The sequence below is a fragment of the Propithecus coquereli genome, unplaced genomic scaffold, assembly GCF_000956105.1.
Source record: "Propithecus coquereli isolate 6110/MARCELLA unplaced genomic scaffold, Pcoq_1.0 Scaffold86, whole genome shotgun sequence".
Lineage (NCBI taxonomy): Eukaryota > Metazoa > Chordata > Mammalia > Primates > Indriidae > Propithecus > Propithecus coquereli.
Window position 1 is genome coordinate 3,401,179 of NW_012154840.1, and position 25,231 is coordinate 3,426,409.

Below are 25,231 nucleotides of genomic sequence, written 5' to 3' on the forward strand. Positions count from 1 at the left end.
TTTCTCTTACTTGGAAATATCTTGCAATATTTATAAATTACAATAGAAAATGTTTTGTTACCAAAGTACTCTTTATGGAAATTGAATGCTTATTTATTTATAAGAAGGGGTTAGTATGCCAAAGGAGAGTAATTCTAGTGAGAAAACTAGGAATATTTTAATGTGAGTAATTTATTACCAATACTGCCATACTTCATAGTATGGTATTCATATTCTGAAGAGATAAATAATATTTTTTATTTCTTCTTTTTTAGATAAAATCAGTAGTTCTGGAAATAACTCCGATATGATGGAAAACAATAAGGAGGAGGTAAGAATAATTTGGAAGCATTTTAAAGATGTTTATTAACTGCTAATAATCAACTAGAGTATGTGTCATTAGATTGCTTCTAGTTAATACATGCATGTGTTTAAGGCTATTGTTATACCTAGTTGTCATTATGATCCTTCAGTTTGGTGGTTTTCCAGTTCAATAAGATGTTCATTTTTTCTGTTATTTTTGTGGTTCACTGTAGTTTACCTAAAGTCAGACAACTGAAGGCTTGCTAACAGACAGGTATTTAATTAACTGTCATTACATTGCACCAGTGGTTTTGAGGTGGATGTTATGGGCATGAGTCCATTGTTCTTAGATCTCTCAAAACTTGGTATTCAGAGTCTCCTAAGCATTATTATGGCAACTCATGCTGAGGTCTTTCACTTGATATACAGGTCTACAACTATGGTTTGGGGATTTCTTCCACCTAGGGTGAAAAATTGAACCCAAGATAATATATTGATTATACTGGCAAAATGAGGGTAAATTTAGTATTTAAAAGCAAATTGTAGAAGTTATTCCATGCCATATATTAGCATAGAGAAGAATGACATATTTTTAGATCCTTAAAATTCCCTATCTCTGTTGAGATCTGATTACTTCTGCACCTTTGTTTTGTCTTTGTTGACTGAGACCAGGGTCATGATACAGCTGTGTGCCTCTTCCCTGCCCCCCAAGCATGCAACAGCAACCATTTAGAAAGATAGAAATTTAATCTTCAGTAAAGGAAACCTGACAGTAAATGAGAATTAGTTTTGAGTTTCCTTTTAGAAAAATATTCTGTGCATGTAAATAGTATCTCATTATATCACTGTATCAAAGATCTTGCTATAGGGAGATAGTTAATTGTAGGAATGGATGTTGCTTTGAGAATTTACTCACCTTTGTATTTATGTCTCACATTTAGGGAACTAGCTCTTCAGAAAAATTCAAATCTTCAGGATCGTCACGATCAAAGAGGTTGGTTGATGTTGAAAGGATAAAAAGTGATTTTCTTTTTCAGGTTATTTTATGATTCAGAAAAAATTTTACGTTTTCAGAAAAAATATTTTTTTCCTGAACTTCAAGCACTACTGTTCTAAGTAAACTGTTTTATACAAATATACATATTTAAAAATGAGTGGTATAATATAATGAATTTCTTTGTATCTATAACCTAGTTTCAACAATTATTAATTCATTCCAACTTTGTATTTTAAAGGAATTTTTAGAAGGATTTATTATTAGTGGCCCTTGAAATATGTAGTTCATTTCTTCAAGTAATTTATGTGCTTAAAAAAGGAGAAAAGGAGAAATAAATATTGAATGCCTCATGAAGCAATGTGTGCTTTTTAAAGTTATATGAAATTGTCGAGGAAGGGGAGTTAGATAGTCTTCATAATCGTAACTTATAAGGAGATCAAAGAATGGTAGAAATACCTTTTTGTGCTAAATTGTCAAAGCAAATCATACATAAGGACCAAAACTACTTCCAAGCATACTATAATGCCCCAAATGCTATGGAGTATAATTCTTACTTGAAGTTTGCTGCTTAGTCTATTGGACTTTTGTTGTTTCTAACCAGAGGGAATGCCTTAATAAACACAGCTTGCTTGTTATTAATTTATTCTCTACAGTAGTGATTTTTAAAGAGTGCCCTTCAAGATCCCCCTGGGTAGCCTTTTCAGAGTGCACATGTCCTGGTCCTACCCCAGAACTACTGAATCATAATCTTCAGTGATTTGGCATAGACATGTATGCTTCCCTAAGTGATTCTGATGTGCATCCTGGTTGAGAGGTGCTGCTCAATCTAAACATTTATGTTCTTCGGGTGTTGTTCCAATTGTCACAAATGTCCTTAATTCTATGGACTTAATTCTTTCATAGGAAGCCTTCAATTGTAACAAAGTATGTAGAATCCGATGATGAAAAACCTTTGGATGAAACTGTAAATGAAGATGCTTCTAATGAAAATTCAGAAAATGATATTACTATGCAAAGCTTGCCAAAAGGTAATGTGTGTTAATTTTTCATAGGAAGTTAAAGTTGAAATGTGTTTTTAAATATCACTAATATAAAATTGGAACTTGATTACTGTTAGCTGTGTGTAAAAGACCAAACTGGGCATTTTACTAGTGGTGGTCTGGAAATGTACTAGTATGGTAATGATAACTTGTGTTATTGAGATTAAAAATTTGGAATATTCAGTTAGCTTTGAAAAGAACACAATTTATTTTTTCTTTCTATTGCATTTTAGAAAAGGAGTTTTTGTTTCCAAATTATACTTGAACATAGGTTTAAAAGTTTTATATGTTATGTTCAGTAAATGTCAATGTGCTTGCTTTATATATAGATGCAATGACTATTCCTGAAAACTTAAAAAAATTTTACAATCTAGTTTAGTCTTGCTGCATTCTTAAATTCCCTAAGGCTGAAAGCCGAAGTTAACTATCATAGATAGATTTAGGTGTATTTTTTGCTATTACCTCTTTAAGAAACCTTGTCACATTGCTCTCAGTTCTAACCATACAACCTCATTAATTAGATTGGGGGAAAAATCAAATGAAAATCTTGGACTCTTCATAGCCTAAGTCTGAGAGCTATATGATTGGATGATGAGAGAATGACAAGGGACTTGGTAATTTCACAGTGTTTCAAAGAGTCAATATTTTAGATTTTTTTCTTTGTTAAATAAATATGTTCTAGTTTCTTAGAAGATTTTTAGAATTTGTTCTCACAGTCAGATCTTCTGCAGCAGAGTTTATTAAGCCCTTTCCAACAGTATTTATGTTTTTGTGACATTTTTAAATGATGGAAGTTTTAAAAATATGATGGGTAGGAGGGATGGGCCTTTGCTTGACTAGGATAATTTAGGAGTTACCAGAGGTGAGAAATGAAATGAGGAAGGGAAATGAATGAAATAAGAGAGATGGAAGGAAAATTGAAGGGCCTACCATTTACTTGGCTTTGGAAATCATCTATGACAACTTTATGTAATGGTTTTGGTGGCCGAGGGCAGAAACAACTAACTTGATTGTCTAAGTCTTATAGGCAGTGACTCATTTTGGCTTTTTACATTCTCAGTGGTTGTCACTGGGAGTGTTTATGATGAAAGAACTAGGAATTCAAATCTTTCTTTTAATAGTACTGTGGAAGAAAGTCAGTATACAGTGTTACTAACCTGAACTATACTTATTAATTCTGTCACACCAAAACAAAAATAGAACCATTTCATAAGGTTAAATCTGAGTGGTTATTATTGTTATAATACTATATTGAGTATGTATAGATATCAAACTCCTATGGAATTAACTCCTTTAATCCTCAAAACAGTGCTGTAAGGTAGTTATTGTTTCTGCTTGTAGAGATGAAGGAACAAATTCAGAGCTCAAGGAACTTTTTCAACTTTAAAATGAGAAGCTATGATTTCAGCCCAGGTCTACCTGAATCCAAAGCTAGTGAGTGCTCTTTCCACTCTACTGCTTTGCTTCCATTTAGAGAAGAATCTTCCAGAATAATTACATTATTTTTTTTGTTAATTTTATATCTTTAGCTCTTTTCAAATGCTGGGGCTTCTCTGAGAGTATATACGTGAAATGATTATTGTGAATAACTTTTTTTGTGGGGATTATTTAAATTTACCACAGTCTATAAAATTTCAATCATCTGTATCCTCTTCCCCCCTTTTTCCGAAACTCAGAAATTCATTTAACAACTAAATGATATAACTTGTCAAAATCTGCTTGTCGAATAACACAGTCAGTCCCAGGTATCAGAAAGAGCCCCTGGCAACTACCTGCTTTACTTTCTTAAGTATTGCGAGTAATGGCTAATTACTAAGCCCAACAATGTAGGTAAACATTGAGACCTGGACCCTTTTTATTATGCCTGTTTTATTTGCTCTTGACAGAACGAATGAAAACTTAAATCAACAACTTCTCTCCTCAGTTCACATGTTTTTACTTAAGAAAGGACATTCTTTCTAAAATATTTCCATAGGGATCAACAGATGATCTCTTGGTACAATTTATTGTTAGAGCACTTCAGCTTAAGTTTCTTAAAGTAATCTTCTGTTAATACTCTTTAAGGACTTTTCAGGGTAATGAAGCTTTGACATACCCGTTGGGAAATGGTGCAGAATAGGTATAGCAATAGGAGAATGAACTTCATTGTTTCCCTGTAATACATCCCTCCCGTAATATAAAACAACACTTAAAAATCTTTTTTCTCAGTTTATGATTCGAATTATGAGAAGAATAGGATGTCTCTTAAAAATTTTTCCCTCTGGACCACTTATTTTATAAGCTCTTTATGGAGCTTAGCACAGATATTCATATTCATAATAGCTTTTGTGATAAACACTATAAAATTCAGAACTGGGCTGAGGCTTTCTATTTGATTCACACATTTCTGTTATGATCAGTTCATAATACCTTCCCCTCCTATTTTTATGAACTATATTCCAACAAGTAATCTGATTGTTGACACCTGGCCCTTTTACTATTTCCCTGTTTTATTTACTCTTGTGAGGTCCTTATACAAATATTGAAAGCTTGAAAGAAACAAACTATGTTATCTGAAGTCTTGTACTTCACTTGCACATTTAATATGTGTAATGGTTTTTTAAATGAAATCATTCTAGGTACAGTGATTGTACAACCAGAGCCAGTGCTGAATGAAGACAAAGATGATTTTAAAGGGCCTGAATTTAGAAGCAGAAGTAAAATGAAAACTGAAAATCTCAAAAAACGCGGAGGTAAATACAAGTGAAAATGAAACATGAGTTTAAATTGCTGTTTATGACCATATTGGAAAATCTGATGTGCTTACTAAAAATACCTCCACTTTTCTGCCCATTGTTTATTAAAAGCACTACTTAAAAATAACTTCTGTTTCTCTCTGAGCTCTGAAGCAGAAAAGGATAAACACCATGTATCAAAATACCTTTGCCTTCAGTGGCTATTAAGTTATTTCAAGAAGCTTAACATTTCCTTCTTCCACATGTTACTTCTGTAAAACCTGTATGCCAGAATACCATGTGTCTTCCCTCACCCTGAAAGAATTTCAGATTTGTGCAAAATCTTATCTGTGGCCTCCAGGTAACTTTATACATATTTAGAACATTATTACATAGAGCGATGGACATCTGCATTAAGGTTACCTGGGATACTTATTTTTATGCAAGTCCCTTGACTTTATTCCTAACAAATTAGAATTTCTGGTGGTGAGGTCAAGAATGTGCCCCAATTTGTTATGTACACTAAAGTTTCAGATCCTTTGATCTAAGGATAGTAATGTGGAGTTGAGTAGGAAGGAGAAGGGAGCTAGAGCTAATAATTCTCCCTCCATCTGTCTGAGCCACCTCTTTCTTTGTGTCTACCCTCACTTAAGCACACAAACATATTGGCTACCCTCTAAGGAAAGTTTGCATGAGCAGGATTCATTCAGAAATTTGTGACAGTGAAATATATATGTGTCCCACTTGTTTGTGTGATTTTTAAATAGTGCCTGTTGTATACTTTTTGGGTAGATTAGTAGAGCTAGAATTCTTAACTATGAAAGGAATGAATTTCCAAAAGATAGAACATGACACTAAATTTCTAAATAGAATTGTGATGAAAGTGTGTCCATTTAATATTGATCATGTTATATAATTGTGAAATTATAGTGAAGTTCTTACATTGGTGAAATTTTATGTAGATTTTTATTTCAATGCTGTGATTATCTTGATGGAACTAATAAAATATATCTGTGCCTATAAAATATTATACATGCCAGGTTTTAGATTAAATAATTTATTAAGTTATTGGCAAAAATCAAGGAAATGTTGTTTAGTCTTTTGTCCACAAGGGGGTGATCAACCCCTTTTAAGCATAAGGAAGAGTTTTTGAGAATCTAGTTCATAGTAGGGAAACTGCCATTGCAGCACCAGAGCTCATCAAAACTGGGGTAGTATTCTTAAGACTTAAGAGAATCAGCAAGTAGAAGGTGATGGTAAGGATGAGTAGCAACTAGTGATCTTTCCTCTGATCATGAGTCCTCTAGTGAAGACAGACAACTAAGTGTGCTGCGTTATATTAAAATTAATGTCTATGGTGTCTTTTGGGAAGGAACTCTGGAGCAGTCAATGTTTGAAGTGTGGGTAGGGGCTGAAAGGAAAATAAAAGAAGAACCACTATTGTTGGGGAGGGTATTCCTAGTGCCACTTTGGTATGCTGCTGGTATTTGGTCTCAGCTGATGTTTCTGGAACATTTTATTGAGTGTGTAAGAATGTTTATGTAATATGTGTGTTTATAGGCATATAATAGCACTTAAATCTTTTGTGTTGATTTTTTCCTTAATGATTCGCTATATCTTTAAGCTGTCAGAAATCACGTAGTAAATTTACTTCAAGGATTACTTATATACACATGTATGAATAAACTAGTGATCTGACGTACTGAATTGCTGTAGTGAATATTCAAACTCTTTGGGAAAATTAGTTCCAAAATTGAAGCCTAATTTAGGAAACTGTCAAGAATGTAAACTATTAAAAAATCTTATATTGGCTGGGTGCAATGGGTCATGCCTATAATCCCAGCACTTTGGGAGGCCAAGGTAGGAGAATTGCTTGAGGCCAGGAGTTTGAGACCAGCCTGGCAATGTAGTGAGATTCTGTCTCTACAAAATGTGAAAAAATTAGGTGGGCATGTTGGCATGTGCTTGTAGTCCCAGCTACTCAGGAGACTGAGGCAGGAGGATCACTTGAGCCCAGGAGTTTGAGGTTGCAGTGAGCTGTGATTGTGTCACTGCACTCCAGCCTGGGTGACAGTGTTAGACTCTGTCTCAAAAAAAAAAAAAAAAAAAGAAAAATCTTATGTTGATGTGAAACAAAATTACAGAACAGAGACATAGCTAAAATGACCATTTTAGGAACCACTATTCTTTTAAAAAATATCATAGCCTGTTTTGACATGCTTTCCCTAGTTTAATTGTTAGAAAATATATTTTACACCTAACTTTTCTACATGACAGAATAATTTTGTTCTCTCTTTAAAACCATTACAATGTAGTAAGCTCAGAAATGAAAATGCCTCTTTTCCATGTACACACTCTGTTAAAATCTTATAGATATCTCATAACTAAAAATAAAATTAAAACATACATGTACGGAAACTAGTACATAAAGTAACATTTCAACATTTTACCATATTTGCTTCAGCTCTCACTTAAATAAAATATTGGTTCATTCCTACTCTCATCCATTTCCCCTTCTTCCCACCCCACAGGTAATGATTGTCTTAAAGTTTTATGCATGTGCATGTGTATGCATGTTTTTCTGTATTTTCTATATAATGTATTCATTAAACATTTATTTTCATTTTAAAAATGTACAAAATAGTATGCTATATATAGTCTTTGAGAACATTCCTCATTCAACATTGTTTTTGAAATGTATCCATGTCGATAAATGTACTGTTTATTTTTTACTGCTCTATAGAATTCTGTTGTATGAATAAACCACTGTTTATCTATTTCAAATATGAAGTTATTTCTAATTTTTTATTTTCTAATTTTTCTAATTTTTTAATTACTGCTGCAACAAATATCCTCATATGTGATTCATTGTGCACATGTGGGAGAAATACTCCAAAGGATCACCTAGTTTTAATTCTTGAGTGATACGTGCACAAAAGCACATAGAAGATGCTTAATAAATATTATTTAACATTGGATGAACATTCAGACTCTACCTTTTATTTATCTTGTTTATCTGAATGAAATTATTATTTGAAATGAAAAAGTACACTGTGTATTTGTTACTGTTAAAACAAATACAGAATATAGGAATACCTAAGATCAAACACAGAACAATGTGATGTAAAACAAAATACTGGCAACATGTATAGTAAACCTTCAAATTCTCTGTTATCTTCTGAAAAAGTATGATGGTATCCTTATATGTTATAATTTTTAGCTTATGCAAATAAAAATATTTGCGATAATGTTTGGGTCCATGGTGCTTTGGACCTTAAGACTAACAAAAACACAAAATAGAAAATTAAAAGGTGAGAAATGTATTTGGTGTTTTGTCTTTTATTTGGGGATAGAAGAAGAGTTTGTTTCTTTTTAGTCATCTCGTTTTTATTTGTGAATGTACGCATCTTCACTGGCTGCTTTTGAATCATAATCTACCATCTTATTTGGATTAAGGTCTTGGTTGCACATCAGGATCATCTGTAAAACTTCAAAAAAAAGTCTGAGAGATTTCAGTTCAGTGGTTTAGGTGTGAGAATGGCTGTCTGTGTTTTTTAAAAGATTGTTCAGATGATTCCAATATTCAGCTCAGGTTATGAAACACTACCTTAGCAGAACTAGGGACAAGAGTGAGGCAGAAGAGGTTTCCTCTTAAGTCTTTTATACATAGATTGTCTTCAGTCTGTTTTTCTGCAGACAGTACAGAATGTGGCTCTGCCTTTTACCCCCAGCCGTTCTGATGTTTTGCTGCCAATATAGGTAGACGTGCAATGCCTTATTTGGAAATAGCAGACAGTATTGATATAGAGTGGACAGTGGAGTAGACATAGAAAGAAGGCAGGTTAATGGGGATCATGGCTAGTTTTGAAGTAAATATTAGGAAGGAAATTGGTAATATCATAAAATTACCAACTTTTTACCTGCTGTAGGACCTGCGCCTCTGTGCAGACAGTTCCACTTTGAGACCTTTGTGGCATGCCTAACTTAAGTATAGGGCTGCAAAAGGATCTCTTCCATGTATGTCACTTACTTCCCCATTCTTTAAGAAATGATACTGAATTTATTTGCAGAGCAATAGCAAAATGAAAAAGAGCTCTTACTCTTTATTTTTAGAACTTTATGGAGTCTCTTCATATTATATCAAGTTGTAAGAAATGGGGTTTACATCTGTAAAAAGAATTAAGTTAGGATTTGTAGCTTGGAATTTGCCAAGGCTGTCATGTTTTTAGTAAGTCAATAAAATTATTAACTTTTTAAACTTGTGTCCAAAATGTCATTTTCCCAAGAATTATGAGATTTCATTTCTAATACAAGTTACAAAATGCTGACTAAAGTAAATACCTTTTTCTCTGTGTGTGTAAATATGTGAATAATGGTAACTCCTCTCTCCTAGAAGATGGGCTTCATGGAATTGTGAGCTGCACAGCTTGTGGACAACAAGTCAATCATTTTCAAAAAGATTCCATTTATAGACACCCTTCACTACAAGTCCTTATTTGTAAGGTATGTAATGATTTGTTGATAATTCATACCACAAATATTTGAATGCATACCATGTACCAGACCTCTGGGGGCACAATCATGAAGAAAGATGAAAACGGTCTCTGCCCTTGGAGGGCTTTCATTAAAGTGGGGAAGATAGCCATATACAAAGCCTGATATGTGCCATGCCGCGATAGGGGGTACTATGATTATGGGAGCACATAGGAAGCCGGTGTAAATAGGACTTGGGTTAGGTGGCTTTCCGGTGGAGATGATATAGCTGATATCTGAAATATGAATACAAATTAGCCTGGTAAGTGGAATTGGTTCAGCGTGTTCTAGGCAGAGGTAACATGGTATTCAACTGCTGGTAGTTGAGGGAGAGCCTGGTGTGTTTGAAAACCTGAAGAGTATATGTGTGTTGCATCTGTGTGTTTTATAACCTTCCCTCTTATATACACTACTTCACCAAATCTAAGCTCTCAATGTGGAGCAGGATTCTGACATAATTTGGAGATAATACAATTAAAAATGTTTTGTATGTGTTGATTATAGTTTTGATAGTCTGTGTATACTTTTTTATGAGTAATACCTTGGAGTTAATTTTAAATATCTATAGTATCAAGGTTATGGTTTCCTCAACTCATGTCACTGCTAAGATTAATCCTGTGTTAGTTTGTTTCCCAATAAAAAGCTGCCTTTGAAATGCAGGATCAGGCCATGGTTTCCTTGGAGTTCTAGCTTTCTTTTCTTTTCTCCTCTTCTCTCCTCTTCTCTTCTCTTCTCTTCTCTTCTCTTCTCTTCTCTTCTCTTCTCTTCTCTTCTCTTCTATTCTCTTTCCTCTCTTTCCTTTCTTCCATCCCTTCCTCCCTTCCTTCCCTTTCTTTCCTTTCCTTTTTCTTTTTTTTTTGAGACAGGGTCTTGCTCTGTGCCCAGGCTAGAGTGCAGTGGCATCATCATAGCTCACCACAACCTCAGACTCCTGGGCTCAGGCAATCTTCCTGCCTTAGCCTCCCAAGTAGCTGGGACTACAGGCGCATGTCATCATGCCTGGCTAATTTAAAATTTTTTTTTTTCAGAGATGGGATCTTGCTCTGTTGCTCAGGCTGGTCTCAAACTCCTGGCCTCAAATGATCCTCTCACCTCAGCCTCCCCAAATACTAGGATTACAGGTGTAAGCCACCACACCTAGCCTAGATAGTTTCTTGCACGAATTTTTGATAGATTCAGACTTGCTTAAATGTATTAAACATAACTTTGTTCTTAAGCAGTTTGTGTCCCTCCTTGCCTTAAATTCAGTGCAGCTGGGGGCCTATCTAGCGTACATGTTATAGTGTCTAGTTTTAAATTGTAACAGCAGAATCTTGTATTGCTGGATTTGTAACATCAGTTTCCATTTTCTTTTCTTACATATGATCACTTTTTTCAATGACCGGTCTGTTGAGCCTAGGATATTTTAGTAATCAATAGTTTTATCAGTGAGCACAGACCCTTCCCTTTCTATAGTCCGACTGGAAAGCAATTTGAAGTCAGTCAAACATGGATTTGAATTTGACTAACAGCTTTGCCTCTTACTAGTTATATGATATGAGATTTATTTACATATTAATGAACCATAGCCTTTTCTCTCATAATACTTCCTACCTTACATGGTACGTATTAGGAGATTGCAGATAATGTAGGTTAGTTGTTTAGCTGTATACATAGTGGCTGTATATATATGGTGGCTATTAAAATTATTAAGTACCAACATCTAATACATTTTTATGTAGAGCTTTAGTAGCTAGTTGTATGAGACCAAAAATTTGCTTTACTAACATCTATTATATAAAGAATAATCGTACTGGATTGTATGGAAAATTATTTCAAAGAATTAATTCTTGAAATATTTTGATGTCTGGAAAATACTAGTATTGGGTAGCATATTGCTTTTGCTTTGAGTCTCTAAAACACACACACAAACACACACATTCCCTTCACTTTTTTAATGAATTACAGAAATAAAGTTTTTATTCTTTATGATTTTACCAATTTTAATAAAATTTCTCCTTCCCCTTTTCTTTTAATAGAATTGCTTTAAGTATTACATGAGTGATGACATTAGTCGTGACTCAGATGGAATGGATGAACAATGTAGGTACGTAATAAATCAAGATGATCTAAAATTCAGTGTTGTCTACTTTTTGGGAGAATTCTTACATAGTCTTTTATTAGAGCCATCTTTCGTAGTATCGTCATTGATGTCTTCAATGGAAAGTTGTTTTGTTCCACAAAGCTTTAGGGTTTACGCCTAGTTTAAGATTCTGATAAAGAATAGCCAGGTGACCTAAATTACTACTAAAATTGCTGACAGGAAATTATTTATTTATTTATTTATTTATTTATTTTTTGAGACAGAGTCTCACTCTGTTGCCCGGGCTAGAGTGCTGTGGCATCAGCCCAGCTCACAGCAACAAGCGATTCTCTTGCCTCAGCCTCCCGAGCAGCTGGAACTACAGGCACATGCCACCACACCTGGCTAAGTTTTTCTATTTTTAGTAGAGACGGGGTCTCACTTTTGCTCAGGCTGGTCTCGAACTCCTGACCTCAAGCAGTACTCCTGCCTGGGCCTCCCAGAGTGCTAGGATTACAGGCGAGAGCCACCGCGCCTGGCCAGGAAAATTGAAATTACTTTAGTAATGAAGAAATTAAAATAAGTTTTATTGAGAATAATATTTTTTTAATCTGGCCTTTTACTGAAAAAGGGAATAATATTTTAATCTTTAAAACATTTCAGATGGTGTGCAGAAGGTGGAAACTTGATTTGTTGTGACTTTTGCCATAATGCTTTCTGCAAGAAATGTATTCTACGCAACCTTGGTCGAAAGGAACTGTCTACGATAATGGATGAAAACAACCAATGGTATTGCTACATTTGTCACCCGGAGCCTTTGTTGGACTTGGTCACTGCATGTAACAGCGTATTTGAGAATTTAGAACAATTGTTGCAACAAAATAAGAAGAAGATAAAAGTTGACAATGAAAAGAGTAATAAAGTATATGACCATACATCCAGATTTTCTCCAAAGAAGAATAGTTCAAATTGTAATGGAGAAGAAAAGAAATTAGATGTTTCATGTTCTGGTTCTGTAACCTACTCTTACTCAGCACTAATTGTGCCCAAAGAGATGATTAAGAAGGCAAAAAAACTGATTGAGACCACAGCCAACATGAACTCTAGTTATGTTAAATTTTTAAAGCAGACAACAGATAATTCAGAAATCAATTCTGCTACAAAGTTACGTCAGCTTAAGGCTTTTAAATCCGTGTTGGCTGATATCAAGAAGGCTCATCTTGCATTAGAAGAAGATTTGAATTCAGAGATTCGAGCTTTGGATGCTATAAACAAAGAGAAAAATACCAAAGAGCATAAAGTCATAGATGCTAAGTCTGAAACAAAAGTACGAAAAGGAGAAAAACCCTGTGCTTTGGAAAGGAAGGATATTTCAAAGTCAGAAGCTAAACTGTCAAGAAAACAGGTAGATAGTGAGCACACAGATCAGAATGTTCCAACAGAGGAGCAAAGAGCAAATAAAAGTACCAGTGGTGAACATAAGAAATCTGATAGAAAGGAAGAACCTCAGTATGAACCTGCTAACACTTCTGAAGACTTAGACATGGATATTGTGTCTGTTCCTTCCTCAGTTCCAGAAGACATTTTTGAGAATCTTGAGACTGCTATGGAAGTTCAGAGTTCAGCTGATTATCAGGGGGATGGTAACAGTGGAGCTGAGCAAGAACTAGAAAGTTCATCTGTAAAATTAAATACTCCTTCAAAAGATAACAGAGGAAGTATTAAATCAAAAACTACAGCTAAAGTAACAAAAGAATTATATGTTAAACTCACCCCTGTCTCCCTTTCTAATTCCCCAATGAAAGGTGCTGATTGTCAGGACGTTCTACAAGATAAAGATGGTTATAAAAGTTCTGGTCTAAACTCCAAGTCAGAGAAATGTGAACATGGACAGGGAAACAGTGATAATGAACATTTGGTTGAAACTGAAGTTCCATTAGTTTTAGAAGAATCCGATCTTCGAAGATCCCCACGTGTAAAGACTACACCCTTGAGGCGACAAACAGAAACCAACCCTACAACATCTAATTCAGATGAAGAGAGTAATGAAACAGTTAAGGAGAAACAAAAACTATCAGTTCCAATGAGAAAAAAGGATAAGCGGAATTCTTCTGACAGGGCTATAGATAATCCTAAGCCTAATAAATTGCCTAAATCTAAGCAGTCAGAGATTGTGGATCAAAATTCAGATTCTGATGAAATGTTAGCAATCCTCAAAGAGGTAAGCAGGATAAATCACAGTTCTTCTTCAGATACTGATATTAATGAAATTCATACAAATCATAAGACTTTTTATGATTTAAAGACTCAAACAGGGAAAGATGATAAAGGAAAAAGGAAACGAAAAAGTTCTACTTCTGGCTCAGATTTTGATATTAAAAAAGGCAAATCAGCTAAAAGCTCTATAATTTCTAAAAAGAAACGACAAAACCTGTCTGAATCTTCTAATTACGACTCAGAATTAGAAAAAGAGATAAAGAGCATGAGTAAAATTGGGGCTGCCAGAGCAACCAAAAAAAGAGTTCCAAACAAGAAAGACTATGATTCTTCTGAAGATGAAAAACACAGCAAAAAAGCAATGGGTAATCAAGGGCAGAAAAGTTTGAAGACTGCACAAGAAGGATCATCTGATGATGCTGAAAGGAAACAAGAGAGAGAGAATTTCTCTTCAGAAGGCACAGTTGATAAAGACAAGACTATGATGGAATTAAGAGATCGACTTTCTAAGCAACAGCAGCCAAGTGTTTCCTGTGTTGGTGCTGATAAGCCTTCTGGGAAAGAGGAGAGTTTTAATTTTTCAAAAGTCAAAAAGGTTGCTGAGACTAAAGAAAAAAACAAGCATCTGAAAACCAAAATGTGTAAAAAAGTACAGGGTGGATTATCTGATGTTGCTGAGAAATGCTCAAAGAAAGAGCAGAGTGATGAATCTTCTGAAGACGATAAAAAGCTAAGCAAGAAGGGAACTCAAGAAAAAGAAAAGAAAACTCCAGGCTTGAAGAAAAAAGTAATTAAGATGGAACAACAATATGAATCATCATCTGATGGCACTGAGAAGTTACCTGAGGGACAAGAAATTTGTCATTTTCCTAAGTGCATAAAACAAAATAAGAATGATACAACTGATGGGGAAAAGAAAAGTAAAAAAATAAGACATAAATCTTCTAAAAAGAAGGATGAATTATCTGATAATGCTGAGAAGTTACCAGGAAAAGGGGATAGTTGTGAGTCTTCAGAAGATAAAAAGAATAAGAATGGAGCATCTGGTAGAGAGAAGAAAAGATGCAGCTTGCCTGGAAAGAGTTCTAGGAAAAGACAAGATTGTTCATCATCTGATACTGAGAAATACTCCATGAAAGAAGATGGCTGTGACTCTTCTGATAAGAGACTGAAAAGAATAGAATTGAGGGAAAGAAGAAATTTAAATTCAAAGAGAAATACCAAGGAAATACAAAGTGGCTCATCATCTTCTGATGCTGAGGAAAGTTCTGAAGATAATAATAAAAAGAAGAAACAAAGAACTTCAGCTAAAAAGAAGCCAGTCAATGTCAAGGAGAAAAAGAGAAACTCCCTAAGAACAAGCACTAAAAGGAAGCAAGCAGACATTACTTCCTCATCTTCTGATATAGGAGATGATGATCAGAATTCTTTCGGCGAGGGGAGCAGTGATGAACAGAAAATTAAGCCTGTGACTGAAAATTTAGTGCTATCTTCACATATTGGATTTTGCCAGTCTTCAGGTATGCATAAATAAATAAAAAATTTACAATTTGTACTCCCCCCCCTTGAATCACTATGTTGTTTAATTTTTCCTGAAACCATTCTAATTCAGGGTTACTGCTTAGGAAAATACCATTTAAAAATTAGTTAAAAATTTACTACAAAGCCTTCTTCCATTTATTTTTATGCCATTATTGGGAGTTATTTCAAACATTGCTAGTATTCTGATTAAGGGATCCCAAATGTGTTGGGTAAATAACAAAATTTCTTTATCAGTGTTTAATGCTTTTATCTGGAGTAATGAGCAATAGTTTACGAAGGAAAATCAGACTGGTGCTGGTAATTCAGTATATATTTATTTCGTGTGATGGAAATGAGTGCTTGGTATTAGCATGCTATGGTGTGTGAAAGTTTTAACTGCTTTGCCATGCATACGGCTTTTTAAATTAGAACAGATAACTTTGTGTCTCATGAAATCCCCTGAAACAATTTAAATTTACTTCATTGAAACCCTTTGCTGATGCTCATTAACTAGTTTCTAATGACATGAACAAATGTTTCTCTTTTAAAAAGACCATCAAAATAAAAGAAGAAAGAAAATCCAAAAAGTAGGTGGATCACCCCAACCTAATGAGATAGAGCACTAGGAACATTAGGGTGTGGGTCAACTGGAGAATGATGCCAAGAAAAATAATTAAAAATTTTTTTTATCATTATTAAAGTTCTTTTAAAATAAATGTGCACTGATCACTTGTATTGTGCACTTGCCTTTTTTTTTTTAAGTCAGTAAGACCTGTCAATTAACTAAGGACACGTAGAATTAAAAAAATATATATATTTTTTGAGACAGAGTCTCACTGTGTTGCCTGGGCTAGAGTGCCATGGCATCAGCCTAGCTCACAGCAACCTCAAACTCCTGGGCTCAAGCGATCCTACTGCCTCAGCCTCCCGAGGGGCTGGGACTACAGGCATGTGCCACCATGTCCGGCTAATTTTTTCTATATATATGTATATATTTAGTTGTCCAGATAATTTCTTTCTATTTTTAGTAGAGACGGGGGTCTCGCTCTTGCTCAGGCTGGTCTTGAACTCCTGACCTTGAGCGATCCACCCGCCTCGGCCTCCCACAGTGCTAGGATTACAGGAGTGAGCCACCGCACCCGGCCAAAAAAATATTTTTATAAAGTGAGTTTCACATAAAACTGTATTCCCAACATGGGTAGAATTTAAAAAAATTTTCCTCTCATTCCTTGTGTTAGAGTTTTCCTCTTATCCACATTGGATTTTAATGGAATTAACATGAATCTTTGTTTTTACTTAAAATTTCTTTTATGGAGCATTTACCTAATGACTTGATTTGAAAACCAAGTGTGAGATGCATGGTGTGTGCTTCAATTTAATGCTCTAGTATATCAGATGCCTAGATGGACTTGTGTTTGTACGGTTATTGAAATTACCAGTTCATAGTCCCTTGCCTGAAATTCTTGGGAGTCCAGTGTGTTTCAGAATTTACAACTTTTTGGCTTTTAGAAAGGTAATATAGAGCAGTTACCATATATTTTATAAAAGCCTCAGTAGTGTCTGATGTAGTACCACATAATCAAATATATAGTATTTCTGCAGCAAAACATTTGAGCATTCACAGTTAGAGGAATAAACAGTTCAGATCATATTTTACTGCCAAATGATCCTTGGCACCACCTTGTAAAACTCAGTTTTGACAGCATTTTGGATTCCAGAATTACATATAAGGGATTGTGGACTTGTAGTAAATACATAGAATCTAATAGTTATTTCGATGTCAAATCAATGTGTTACCAGATTAGGTGAGAAAACCCTTATTAAGGATTAGAGTCTAAGAATAATAAATTGTGATTAGTTATGTGGAGTATTCCCGTTAGCAAATTATAGGCTATTGAACTAATCTTAAATTTTGGAAAATTGGTTTCTGTGATTAAATAGCTTCCCTGGTGAAATCAATATGTTTGATTTCAAATATTTTACTACTTTTCATTTCCCAAAATCTCACTCAATTTGACACATATGAAAGTTTCTATTATATATCTCTCATGTTTGGAATTCTTAATACTTAGTGTAATAAATAATATGCATTCATTAGACCTTAAGAAGAGATGGTAACATATGGCAAATACTCTAATGATGCACCTCCTGATAATTCCTTACTCAGCACTGGTCTAGGTTTTGATTTATTCAACTTGACTTTGATCTGAAGGACCAGTGGGCTCACTGGGAGGTAAACTTTTTCTTGGGTATATTATCTTGAGAAAACCTGAGAATCCATCACTTTGGCAGTTGTCAATCCTTCAGCTGTTTGATTGCATATTTCTTGGGACTAAGCTGATTACTTTGAATAAAAAAAAGAAGATAAATTTGCTGGGGAATTTAACCCATCAAATGTCAGGCTTTGTCCGTGGAAACACTTAAGCAGAATAGAACATGAAAGGCCTTGAAAATGAGCACTATGTAAAAAAGTACTGTTTTTGAAGACAAATTTGGGTGTGAGCTAATGATAAGTGACATTCCTTAAGAATTTACTTGCGTGTTTGTATGAGCATGCTGAATTCATATATTCCTCTAACATAACTAACTTAATTTTAGGTGACAATTTTAGGAGCTTTAAAAAAGCCTCTCCCAACCCCTACAATGAGTTTAGAGGATTCCAATTTATTCAGCAATATTTGGGTATCCTGTTATAGGTACAATATTTTCCTAGAAATTGGAGTTGTGGAATGGTATGGGCAACCAAGATGGTCCTAGGAGATTGCCGTCTAATGCAAAACAGTCAGGGATCAGTAATTTTAAAAAAAAGATACCAGAAGAAAGATAAAACTATAGTGGGACTATGCAATAAATGGCAAGTGAGCTACTTAAATATTTGAGGGGAGACTTAAAAGAACAGGAAGTATTTGAACTTTCTAAGGATAGGTTAAATTTTGAAAGGTGTAGCAAATAGGGAATGACAGTAGTATTTCTAGTGATATTTCATTTGAAGATCATTCTGTTTGAATGAGGTATTTATTGTGAGTTTGCTGGGGTATTTTGAGATTTATTTTTGCCTTTCTATATTTAGCACATTTGTATCCTGAGCCCATAGATGTCTTTGTTCTTTATAGATTTTTTCCTCCAATATTTCCCTCCAACATTTTATTACGGAAAACATTTAAATATACACAAAAGTTTCTACCATTACCATTGTACTATATTTGCTTGATCACATATCTATATATCCTTTTATGTATGTATCAATGTATTTAACTTTTTTGCCTTTTTAACTTTATTTTGAAATAATTATAAATCCATAGGAATTTGCAAAAAAAGAAATTACAAGAACGTCTCATATACTTCACTCAGTTTCCCTTAGTGGTAATAACTTGTATAACTATAGTACAGTGTCAGAACTAAGAAACTGAAGATTTATTCAGTTTCACCAGTTTCACACACACTCATTTGTGTGTGTGTGTGTGGTTGTGCATCTGTGTGTATACCTCTGTGCAGTCGTACCACGTGTGTAGCTTTATATAACCACCACAACCAAGACACCAAACTTTTCCATTTTATCACAAGGCTCCCTTATGCTTTATAGATACCCCTCTCTTTACCTCCATCCCTAACCCTGGCAACTAGTAATCTGTTCTTCATCTCTATAATTTTGTTACTTTGAGATGGAACTATGAAATACACAACATTATGAGGTTGGCTTTTTTTGGTCAGTGTAATGCCCCTGAAATCTTTGATGCATTTCAAATTAAGTGGTAAACATAAGCATACTTCTCCCTAAATACTACAGCATGCATTTTTTTTTCAGACAAAGTCTTGCTCTGTCACCCTGGGTAGAGTGCAGTGGTGTCATCATAGCTCACTAAAAGCTCAAACTCAAGCAATCCTCCTGCCTCGGCCTCCCGAGTAGCTGGGACTACAGGCGTGTGCCACCATGCCTGTCTAAATTTTTTAATTTTTTGTAGAGACGGGATATTACTATGTTGCCCAGGCTGGTCTTGCCCTCTTAGCCTCAAGTGATCTTCCCACCTTGGTCTCCCAAAGTGCTGGGATTACAGCTGTGAGCCACTGCACCCAGCCAGATTTGTTTTTCTTTTGAGGTGAAATTTACGTACGATGAAATACACAAATAGTAATTTCTTTAGATTTTTTAATCGGAGGATAGAAATGTAGTTTTTAATAAGAAAATAAGTTTTATTATACTTGGATGTATCTCTGGGTAATTCAGGTCATGAGTGCTATACAAATTCAAATACATTTTTAAATTACTTGATACTACCAAAATATTAATAGCGATTTTGCTATTCTTCAGCAATACAGGATAAATTAGACACCTGTTAACTTCAACTTAAAATGGTTTAATGGTACACGGTTTATTTTAGCAAGAATCTTATGCCAATGTCATGGCGATTGACATAGAATTGTAATTGAGAAGGGTGGGCTTTAAAACCCTTGTGCTCTGGGGAAGCCACTTTGAAATATATAAGATCCAACTATTTGTCATCTTATTGCTGGCACTTCGTAAATTCCCCATTATGTTTTTCGTAAAGAATCTTTTTGCTCATGTTTTTTCTTCCAGAGTAGAGTTTACAACCCACTTAATTTGCTTTAAAGTATTTGGCTTTCAGTTTTATTTTACTTGGTTTTACTTATATAGATTATTTAAAACTAATTTAAGTACACTTTTTTCCCTTAAGGAGATGAAGCCTTATCTAAATCAGTGCCTGTCACAATGGATGATGATGACGACGACAATGATCCTGAGAATAGGTATGATTCCATCTGTAAGGACTTTAAAAAGATTATAACACACCCTAGGCGTGGGCGCAAACAGCAGCAACGGAACAGCAAGCAGGTTGTAAAAACAAGGAGTGCCTGCCTTAGAAAGACTCGTTCACAGTCTTCCTGCAAGTTTGAAAGAAAGGCCAGAAAATGGGCTAAAGCTCAGAAACCTTAAGAGAAAGTAAATATCAGTATTAACACACCTAGCATAGGGTGTGTTATAAATCCAGAACTGTCAATTTTATATTTTCATGTAAACCGTGATAATTTTTTTGAGAATTTTTTAATTTTGACAGATTATTTTATTGATGAAAGTGAATCATATCTCAATAAGTTGGTGACAACAGACATCTTTCTCCTTTATATTTGATTATTGTGATCCTATTTGTTAAGACCTGTTGAGAATAATAAAAAAGATAACTCAGATATTTAAGATTAAGAAATAGCTTTCAAAGTAAGTATCAATTTACAAGGTGTCTAGACTGATTTAGATTTTAAGAATTTTTCAAATAGAATGGAAACAGACAGTATGATAGTATTTAATAAGACTCAACCAATAGGTTTAAATGTAAACAGTATAGCCTGTACAGGTTTACTTAACTAAGGGATGGCAGGGAGAAGAGAAGGAAAAAAAACACACTGTCATAGCAGTGAGGTATAAGGAAACAAAGGTATTAAAGAATATAACCATGGTGTTTCTACATATCTTTTAAACACTTCCTGGACTACAGTGTATCCCACACTCATAATCTTCAACAAGATGATAGTGTGGTGTAGTGGATGGAATTTTGGAACAATATGGATAAGGATGTCTGACTTCTAATGTTTCTAACAACTATCTGTGTGCTCTTGGGCACGTGAAGTTAACTACTTTTTTCCAAGGTTTTCTATCTTTAAAATCAAAAGGTTGGATGAAATTTTCTCCGATTAGTTCTAGCACCAAAAATATGATAGACTTGAGATGATTTCATTAAAGAGTACTATATTAGCCATTCATTTATTCCTAATAGTAAGCTCTAATGTTAAGAAAACATGAAGATACACATGTAATTTTTGTGTCATAATTTTGTAAGACATTAATAAATGCTTTGGGGTCAGCTGTTAGTATAGCTCTGTTTTATATCTTGCTGATGCTGATAGGTTTCTCTGTTTTAAAGATCAGCATTCTGCTAATTAACAAGAAAAGGTTTTTATTAAGGTGAATGAACAATTTTATTTTATACTTCTGAATAGAGCTTAATTGTGGTCACAGACTCAGATTCTGCTTACCTACATTTTTTAAAATTCAAAAATGTATATCTAGCTATTTTATGGGATGGAGGTGGGGTCCAGAATTGAATGGTAAAAGTATACTCTTTATTTATCAGGGAATTTATAGTATATCATTGCAGCCAGATTATGAAAGCATTTAAAGTTTCATTCTCTTTTAAAATGCTTTAATTTTCTTCATTTACATATGCTACTATTTGTTTTCCTAAAGATCATGAGGCCTCAAATGTTATGAAAAGGCTAATAATGTTTAAAACATTCTATATCCTAGTTTAACAGTGAGTCATGAGGCCTAATTTCATATTTAACCATCAAATAAGAGTTTTGTTAAGGTATAATAATTTTGTGTTAGAGTTTGTGAAAATATAAATAAACACCATTTTGAACTTTTAAGTTACGTGATCATATCTCTCTGTAACTGGCAAATATTTTATTGGGAAGTGTCTTTAATTTTATCTTGTATTCATGATTAAAAAATATAACCCTGTTGAGTACTTTTGAGAAGAATTGCATTTTATCTTGAGCATGTCTTTTTTTATATTCAGTTTAATGTGCTTTTATAAAATAAACAATTAATAACTTGTTTAATATTTACTATACCAAAGAAGTATCTAATACCCATGGGTTATCTAGTCATGATGGCATTACAAATACCTTCTTGCACTATTTTAGTATAGATGATGTATTTGAGCATATTCGAATATGTACTAAGCAACTTTTAAAAATTTGTTTGCAGATCATGATTAAGTCTTGCAGTTATTTTTCCAACTTCACATTTTTTGAGTAGGAAATATTTTGCTAGACAGCATATTGTAAATATGTCTAAATTTGTACACAATTGTGTAATTGTGTATAAATTGTATATAAATTTCATATGCTTTGCCTTTTAGTAGTATTGTTATATATTTTCAGTTTTGGTGTTTATAAAGAGGTAAATAGTGTATTATTGCAAATGCTTAACTATTTGGATGCAATAAATTTGTGTAAAACTTTTTTCTTGTTCAAGCATTTAATTTTAATGATAATATATCTTTTCATGACAGTTGAAATAATTTGTTAGAATCAAGATACATAAGCTAGTTTGTAGCCAAAGAAGTTTTGAAATTGAGGAAGTAAATATTTTTAATTCTATAAACAAATACATGTATTTGTGTGAAAGTTTTACAACAGATTTCACTATTTACTTTTTCTATTCTAAAACTAAAGCTTTTGAGGTCATTTAGATTCATATTTTGAAATAAAGTTATATTATTGTGAGATAGAGTAGTCTAACCTGTAAGTTAATTCCTAATTAATTACATTTATTTAATGAACAAGGACAATATATTATAAGTTGATCAACACTTTTTAAATTTATTTTTAATTTTTTTTAATTAATTTTTTTTTTTGAGACAGAGTCTCACTCTTTTGCCCAGGCTAAAGTGCTGTGGCGTCAGCCTAGCTCACAGCAACCTCAAACTCCTGGGCTCAAGCCATCCTTCTGCCTCAGCCTCCCAAGTAGCTGGGACTACAGGCATGTGCCACCATGCCTGGCTAATTTTTGTATATATTTTTAGTTGTCCAGCCAATTTCTTTCTATTTTTAGGAGAGACGGGGTCTCACTCTTGCTCAGGGTGGTCTCAAACTCCTGAGCTCAAACGATCCTTCCGCCTCGGCCTCCTAGAGTGCTAGGATTACAGGCGTGAGCCACCACGCCCGGCCAACACTTTTTTATTTTTTGAGACACGGTCTCGCTCTGTCACCCAGGCTGGAGTGCAGTAGTGCAATCATAGCTCACTGCAACCTCGAACTCCTGTGCTCAAGTGATCTTCCCACCTCAGCCTCCCAAGTAGCTAGGACTACAGATGTGCACTACCACGCCTGGAATTTTTTTTTTTTTCTTTTGAGACAGAGTCTCACTCTGTTTTCCAGGCTAGAGTGTAGTGGCGTTATCATAGTTCACTGCAACGTCAGGCTCCTGGGCTCAGGTTGATCCTCCTGCTTCAGCTTCCTCAGTAGCTGGGACCACAGGTGTGCGCTACCATGCCTGGCTAATTTTTCTATTTTTTGTAGAGACAGGGTCTCGCTATGTTGCCCTGGCTGAGCTCAATCTCCTGGCCTCAGGTGATCCTCTGCTTTGGCTTCCCAAAGTGCTGGGATTACAGGCACGAGCCACCTCGCCTGACCAACACTCTTTTATTATTTTTTGGTTGAGCTTTTTTAGGGGAAAAAATATGAATAGTAGACTAGCCTTATATTTAGAATTTTGTATAACCGAAAATTTACTTTAAATTTTATAGCTTAGGCTTGATGTACTTTTTGAAAGGCAGAATAGTAATATCAAATATCTTGTCAGATTTTTAGAATTATAAACATAATTTTCAAGTCTGTTATTTGAATGTGCCATTACGGTAATGTTTCATTTGCTTTTCAAATACCTGTTGTGTTTTAAATTGAGTCTTTCTTTGAAAGACATCCATTTATATATAGTAATTTTTTTATTATCGTTGTAATTCAGTAATTAGGCTGGCATTGAAAATGCATCATGATTGCTTTATATTTTCAATGTAACTCAAGATATTTTGATGAAACACTTTCTAATAATATTATATATTTTAATTTAATATCTGCACTGTGAATGAGCCTCAGTGATAAGATGGTTGTGTGCTCACGTTTAATACTACTAGTGTTGAGGATCATTAAACCAGGCTTGTCTTTAGAGATTACATAGTAAACAATCACTGAAGAGACCATTACCCCCCAAAAAAGATTTTTTGGACTATTCCTTATTCTTATATTTTGCAGGATGTGAAAAATATTTAAAATAGAGCTTTTGAGAGTAAAAAACCAAATTGCTAGATTTTTCTAAATAAGCATTGTTTTTACCCCAACTTCGACTAAAAGCTGAGATTTTTATGTGGATATCCTCCACTGCCACACTAATAGACACACACACACACACACACCCCCACGTAATTGTCGAAGGATACTTAATTGGGTCTAGTAATACTCCATAGTTTTTTTCATAATTTCTCTGTGAGTGGGGCTAAATAATTTTTTTTTTCATAGAAGCAAAATTTGATGTGGAGATTGCTCAAAGAAGTTGTCCGTTGTTTATAGAAGTTCTACTTAATTAGAGTGGGACTAGACCGTAGCCTTTTAAATTTCCAGTTATCGTTGTATCATTTGGTAATACTTTTGCCTTTCAAACTAGAAAATATGCAATTTTTTTTCCTACTAGTTTGGTGTGGGTATTCTTCTGATGAAGGCGCCGTACTGTTAATCCAGCATATTTTGGGAAGAGACTAATGATTTCTGGATGTTGTTCATGCTAATGAAGATAATTTAATGATTGTTTTCCTGATTTCAGCAAAATTAATGGCATGAGTATATCATAAGTCCCTTAATCATTTGACTTTCATTGGCTTCCATTTTAAACACTTTCCCAAATGTCTGTCTCCTACATACATTTTTATCTGTTCTCTATGTAAATTTGGTAAATCTGGAATGATTTTCTTCTGTGATTTTTTTTTTTTCCTATGGTGGTCCTGTTTGGTTAGCAAAATTGCTTTGATTTTTCTTTATTGTACTTGAAAAACAAAGGTGGCATTTTAAATTAAGTCCTTGTTTTTCTGTTTGAGTAAGGGTTTTAACTGTCTAGCAATTTTAAGGTATTTTTTTTCATTTAATTTGTTTGTATAGCACAGGTAAGTATTGTAAGTCATTTAAGTATATAACTCAGGTACCGAGTAGCTGCTATTGGCTCTCTTTTTTATATTAGAATTACCCGGTAAGGAAAGAAAGATAGGCAGTAGTGGTGACCTTTCTTCATCTCTGC

The 25,231-nt window shown here is 34.2% G+C and overlaps 1 protein-coding gene across 1 annotated transcript in view; it reads left to right on the forward strand.

The window, feature by feature from the left end:
- Positions 1-25,231, forward strand: part of ATRX (alpha thalassemia/mental retardation syndrome X-linked) — a 251,279-nt gene that overhangs the window by 52,027 nt on the left and 174,021 nt on the right. The window contains exons 3-10 of the mRNA XM_012664077.1: positions 255-310; positions 1,224-1,276; positions 2,183-2,307; positions 4,938-5,051; positions 9,427-9,536; positions 11,585-11,652; positions 12,292-15,365; positions 20,061-20,133. Of these exons, the coding sequence (XP_012519531.1) occupies positions 255-310; positions 1,224-1,276; positions 2,183-2,307; positions 4,938-5,051; positions 9,427-9,536; positions 11,585-11,652; positions 12,292-15,365; positions 20,061-20,133 (3,673 nt within the window). The remainder of the gene's footprint in view (positions 1-254; positions 311-1,223; positions 1,277-2,182; positions 2,308-4,937; positions 5,052-9,426; positions 9,537-11,584; positions 11,653-12,291; positions 15,366-20,060; positions 20,134-25,231) is intronic.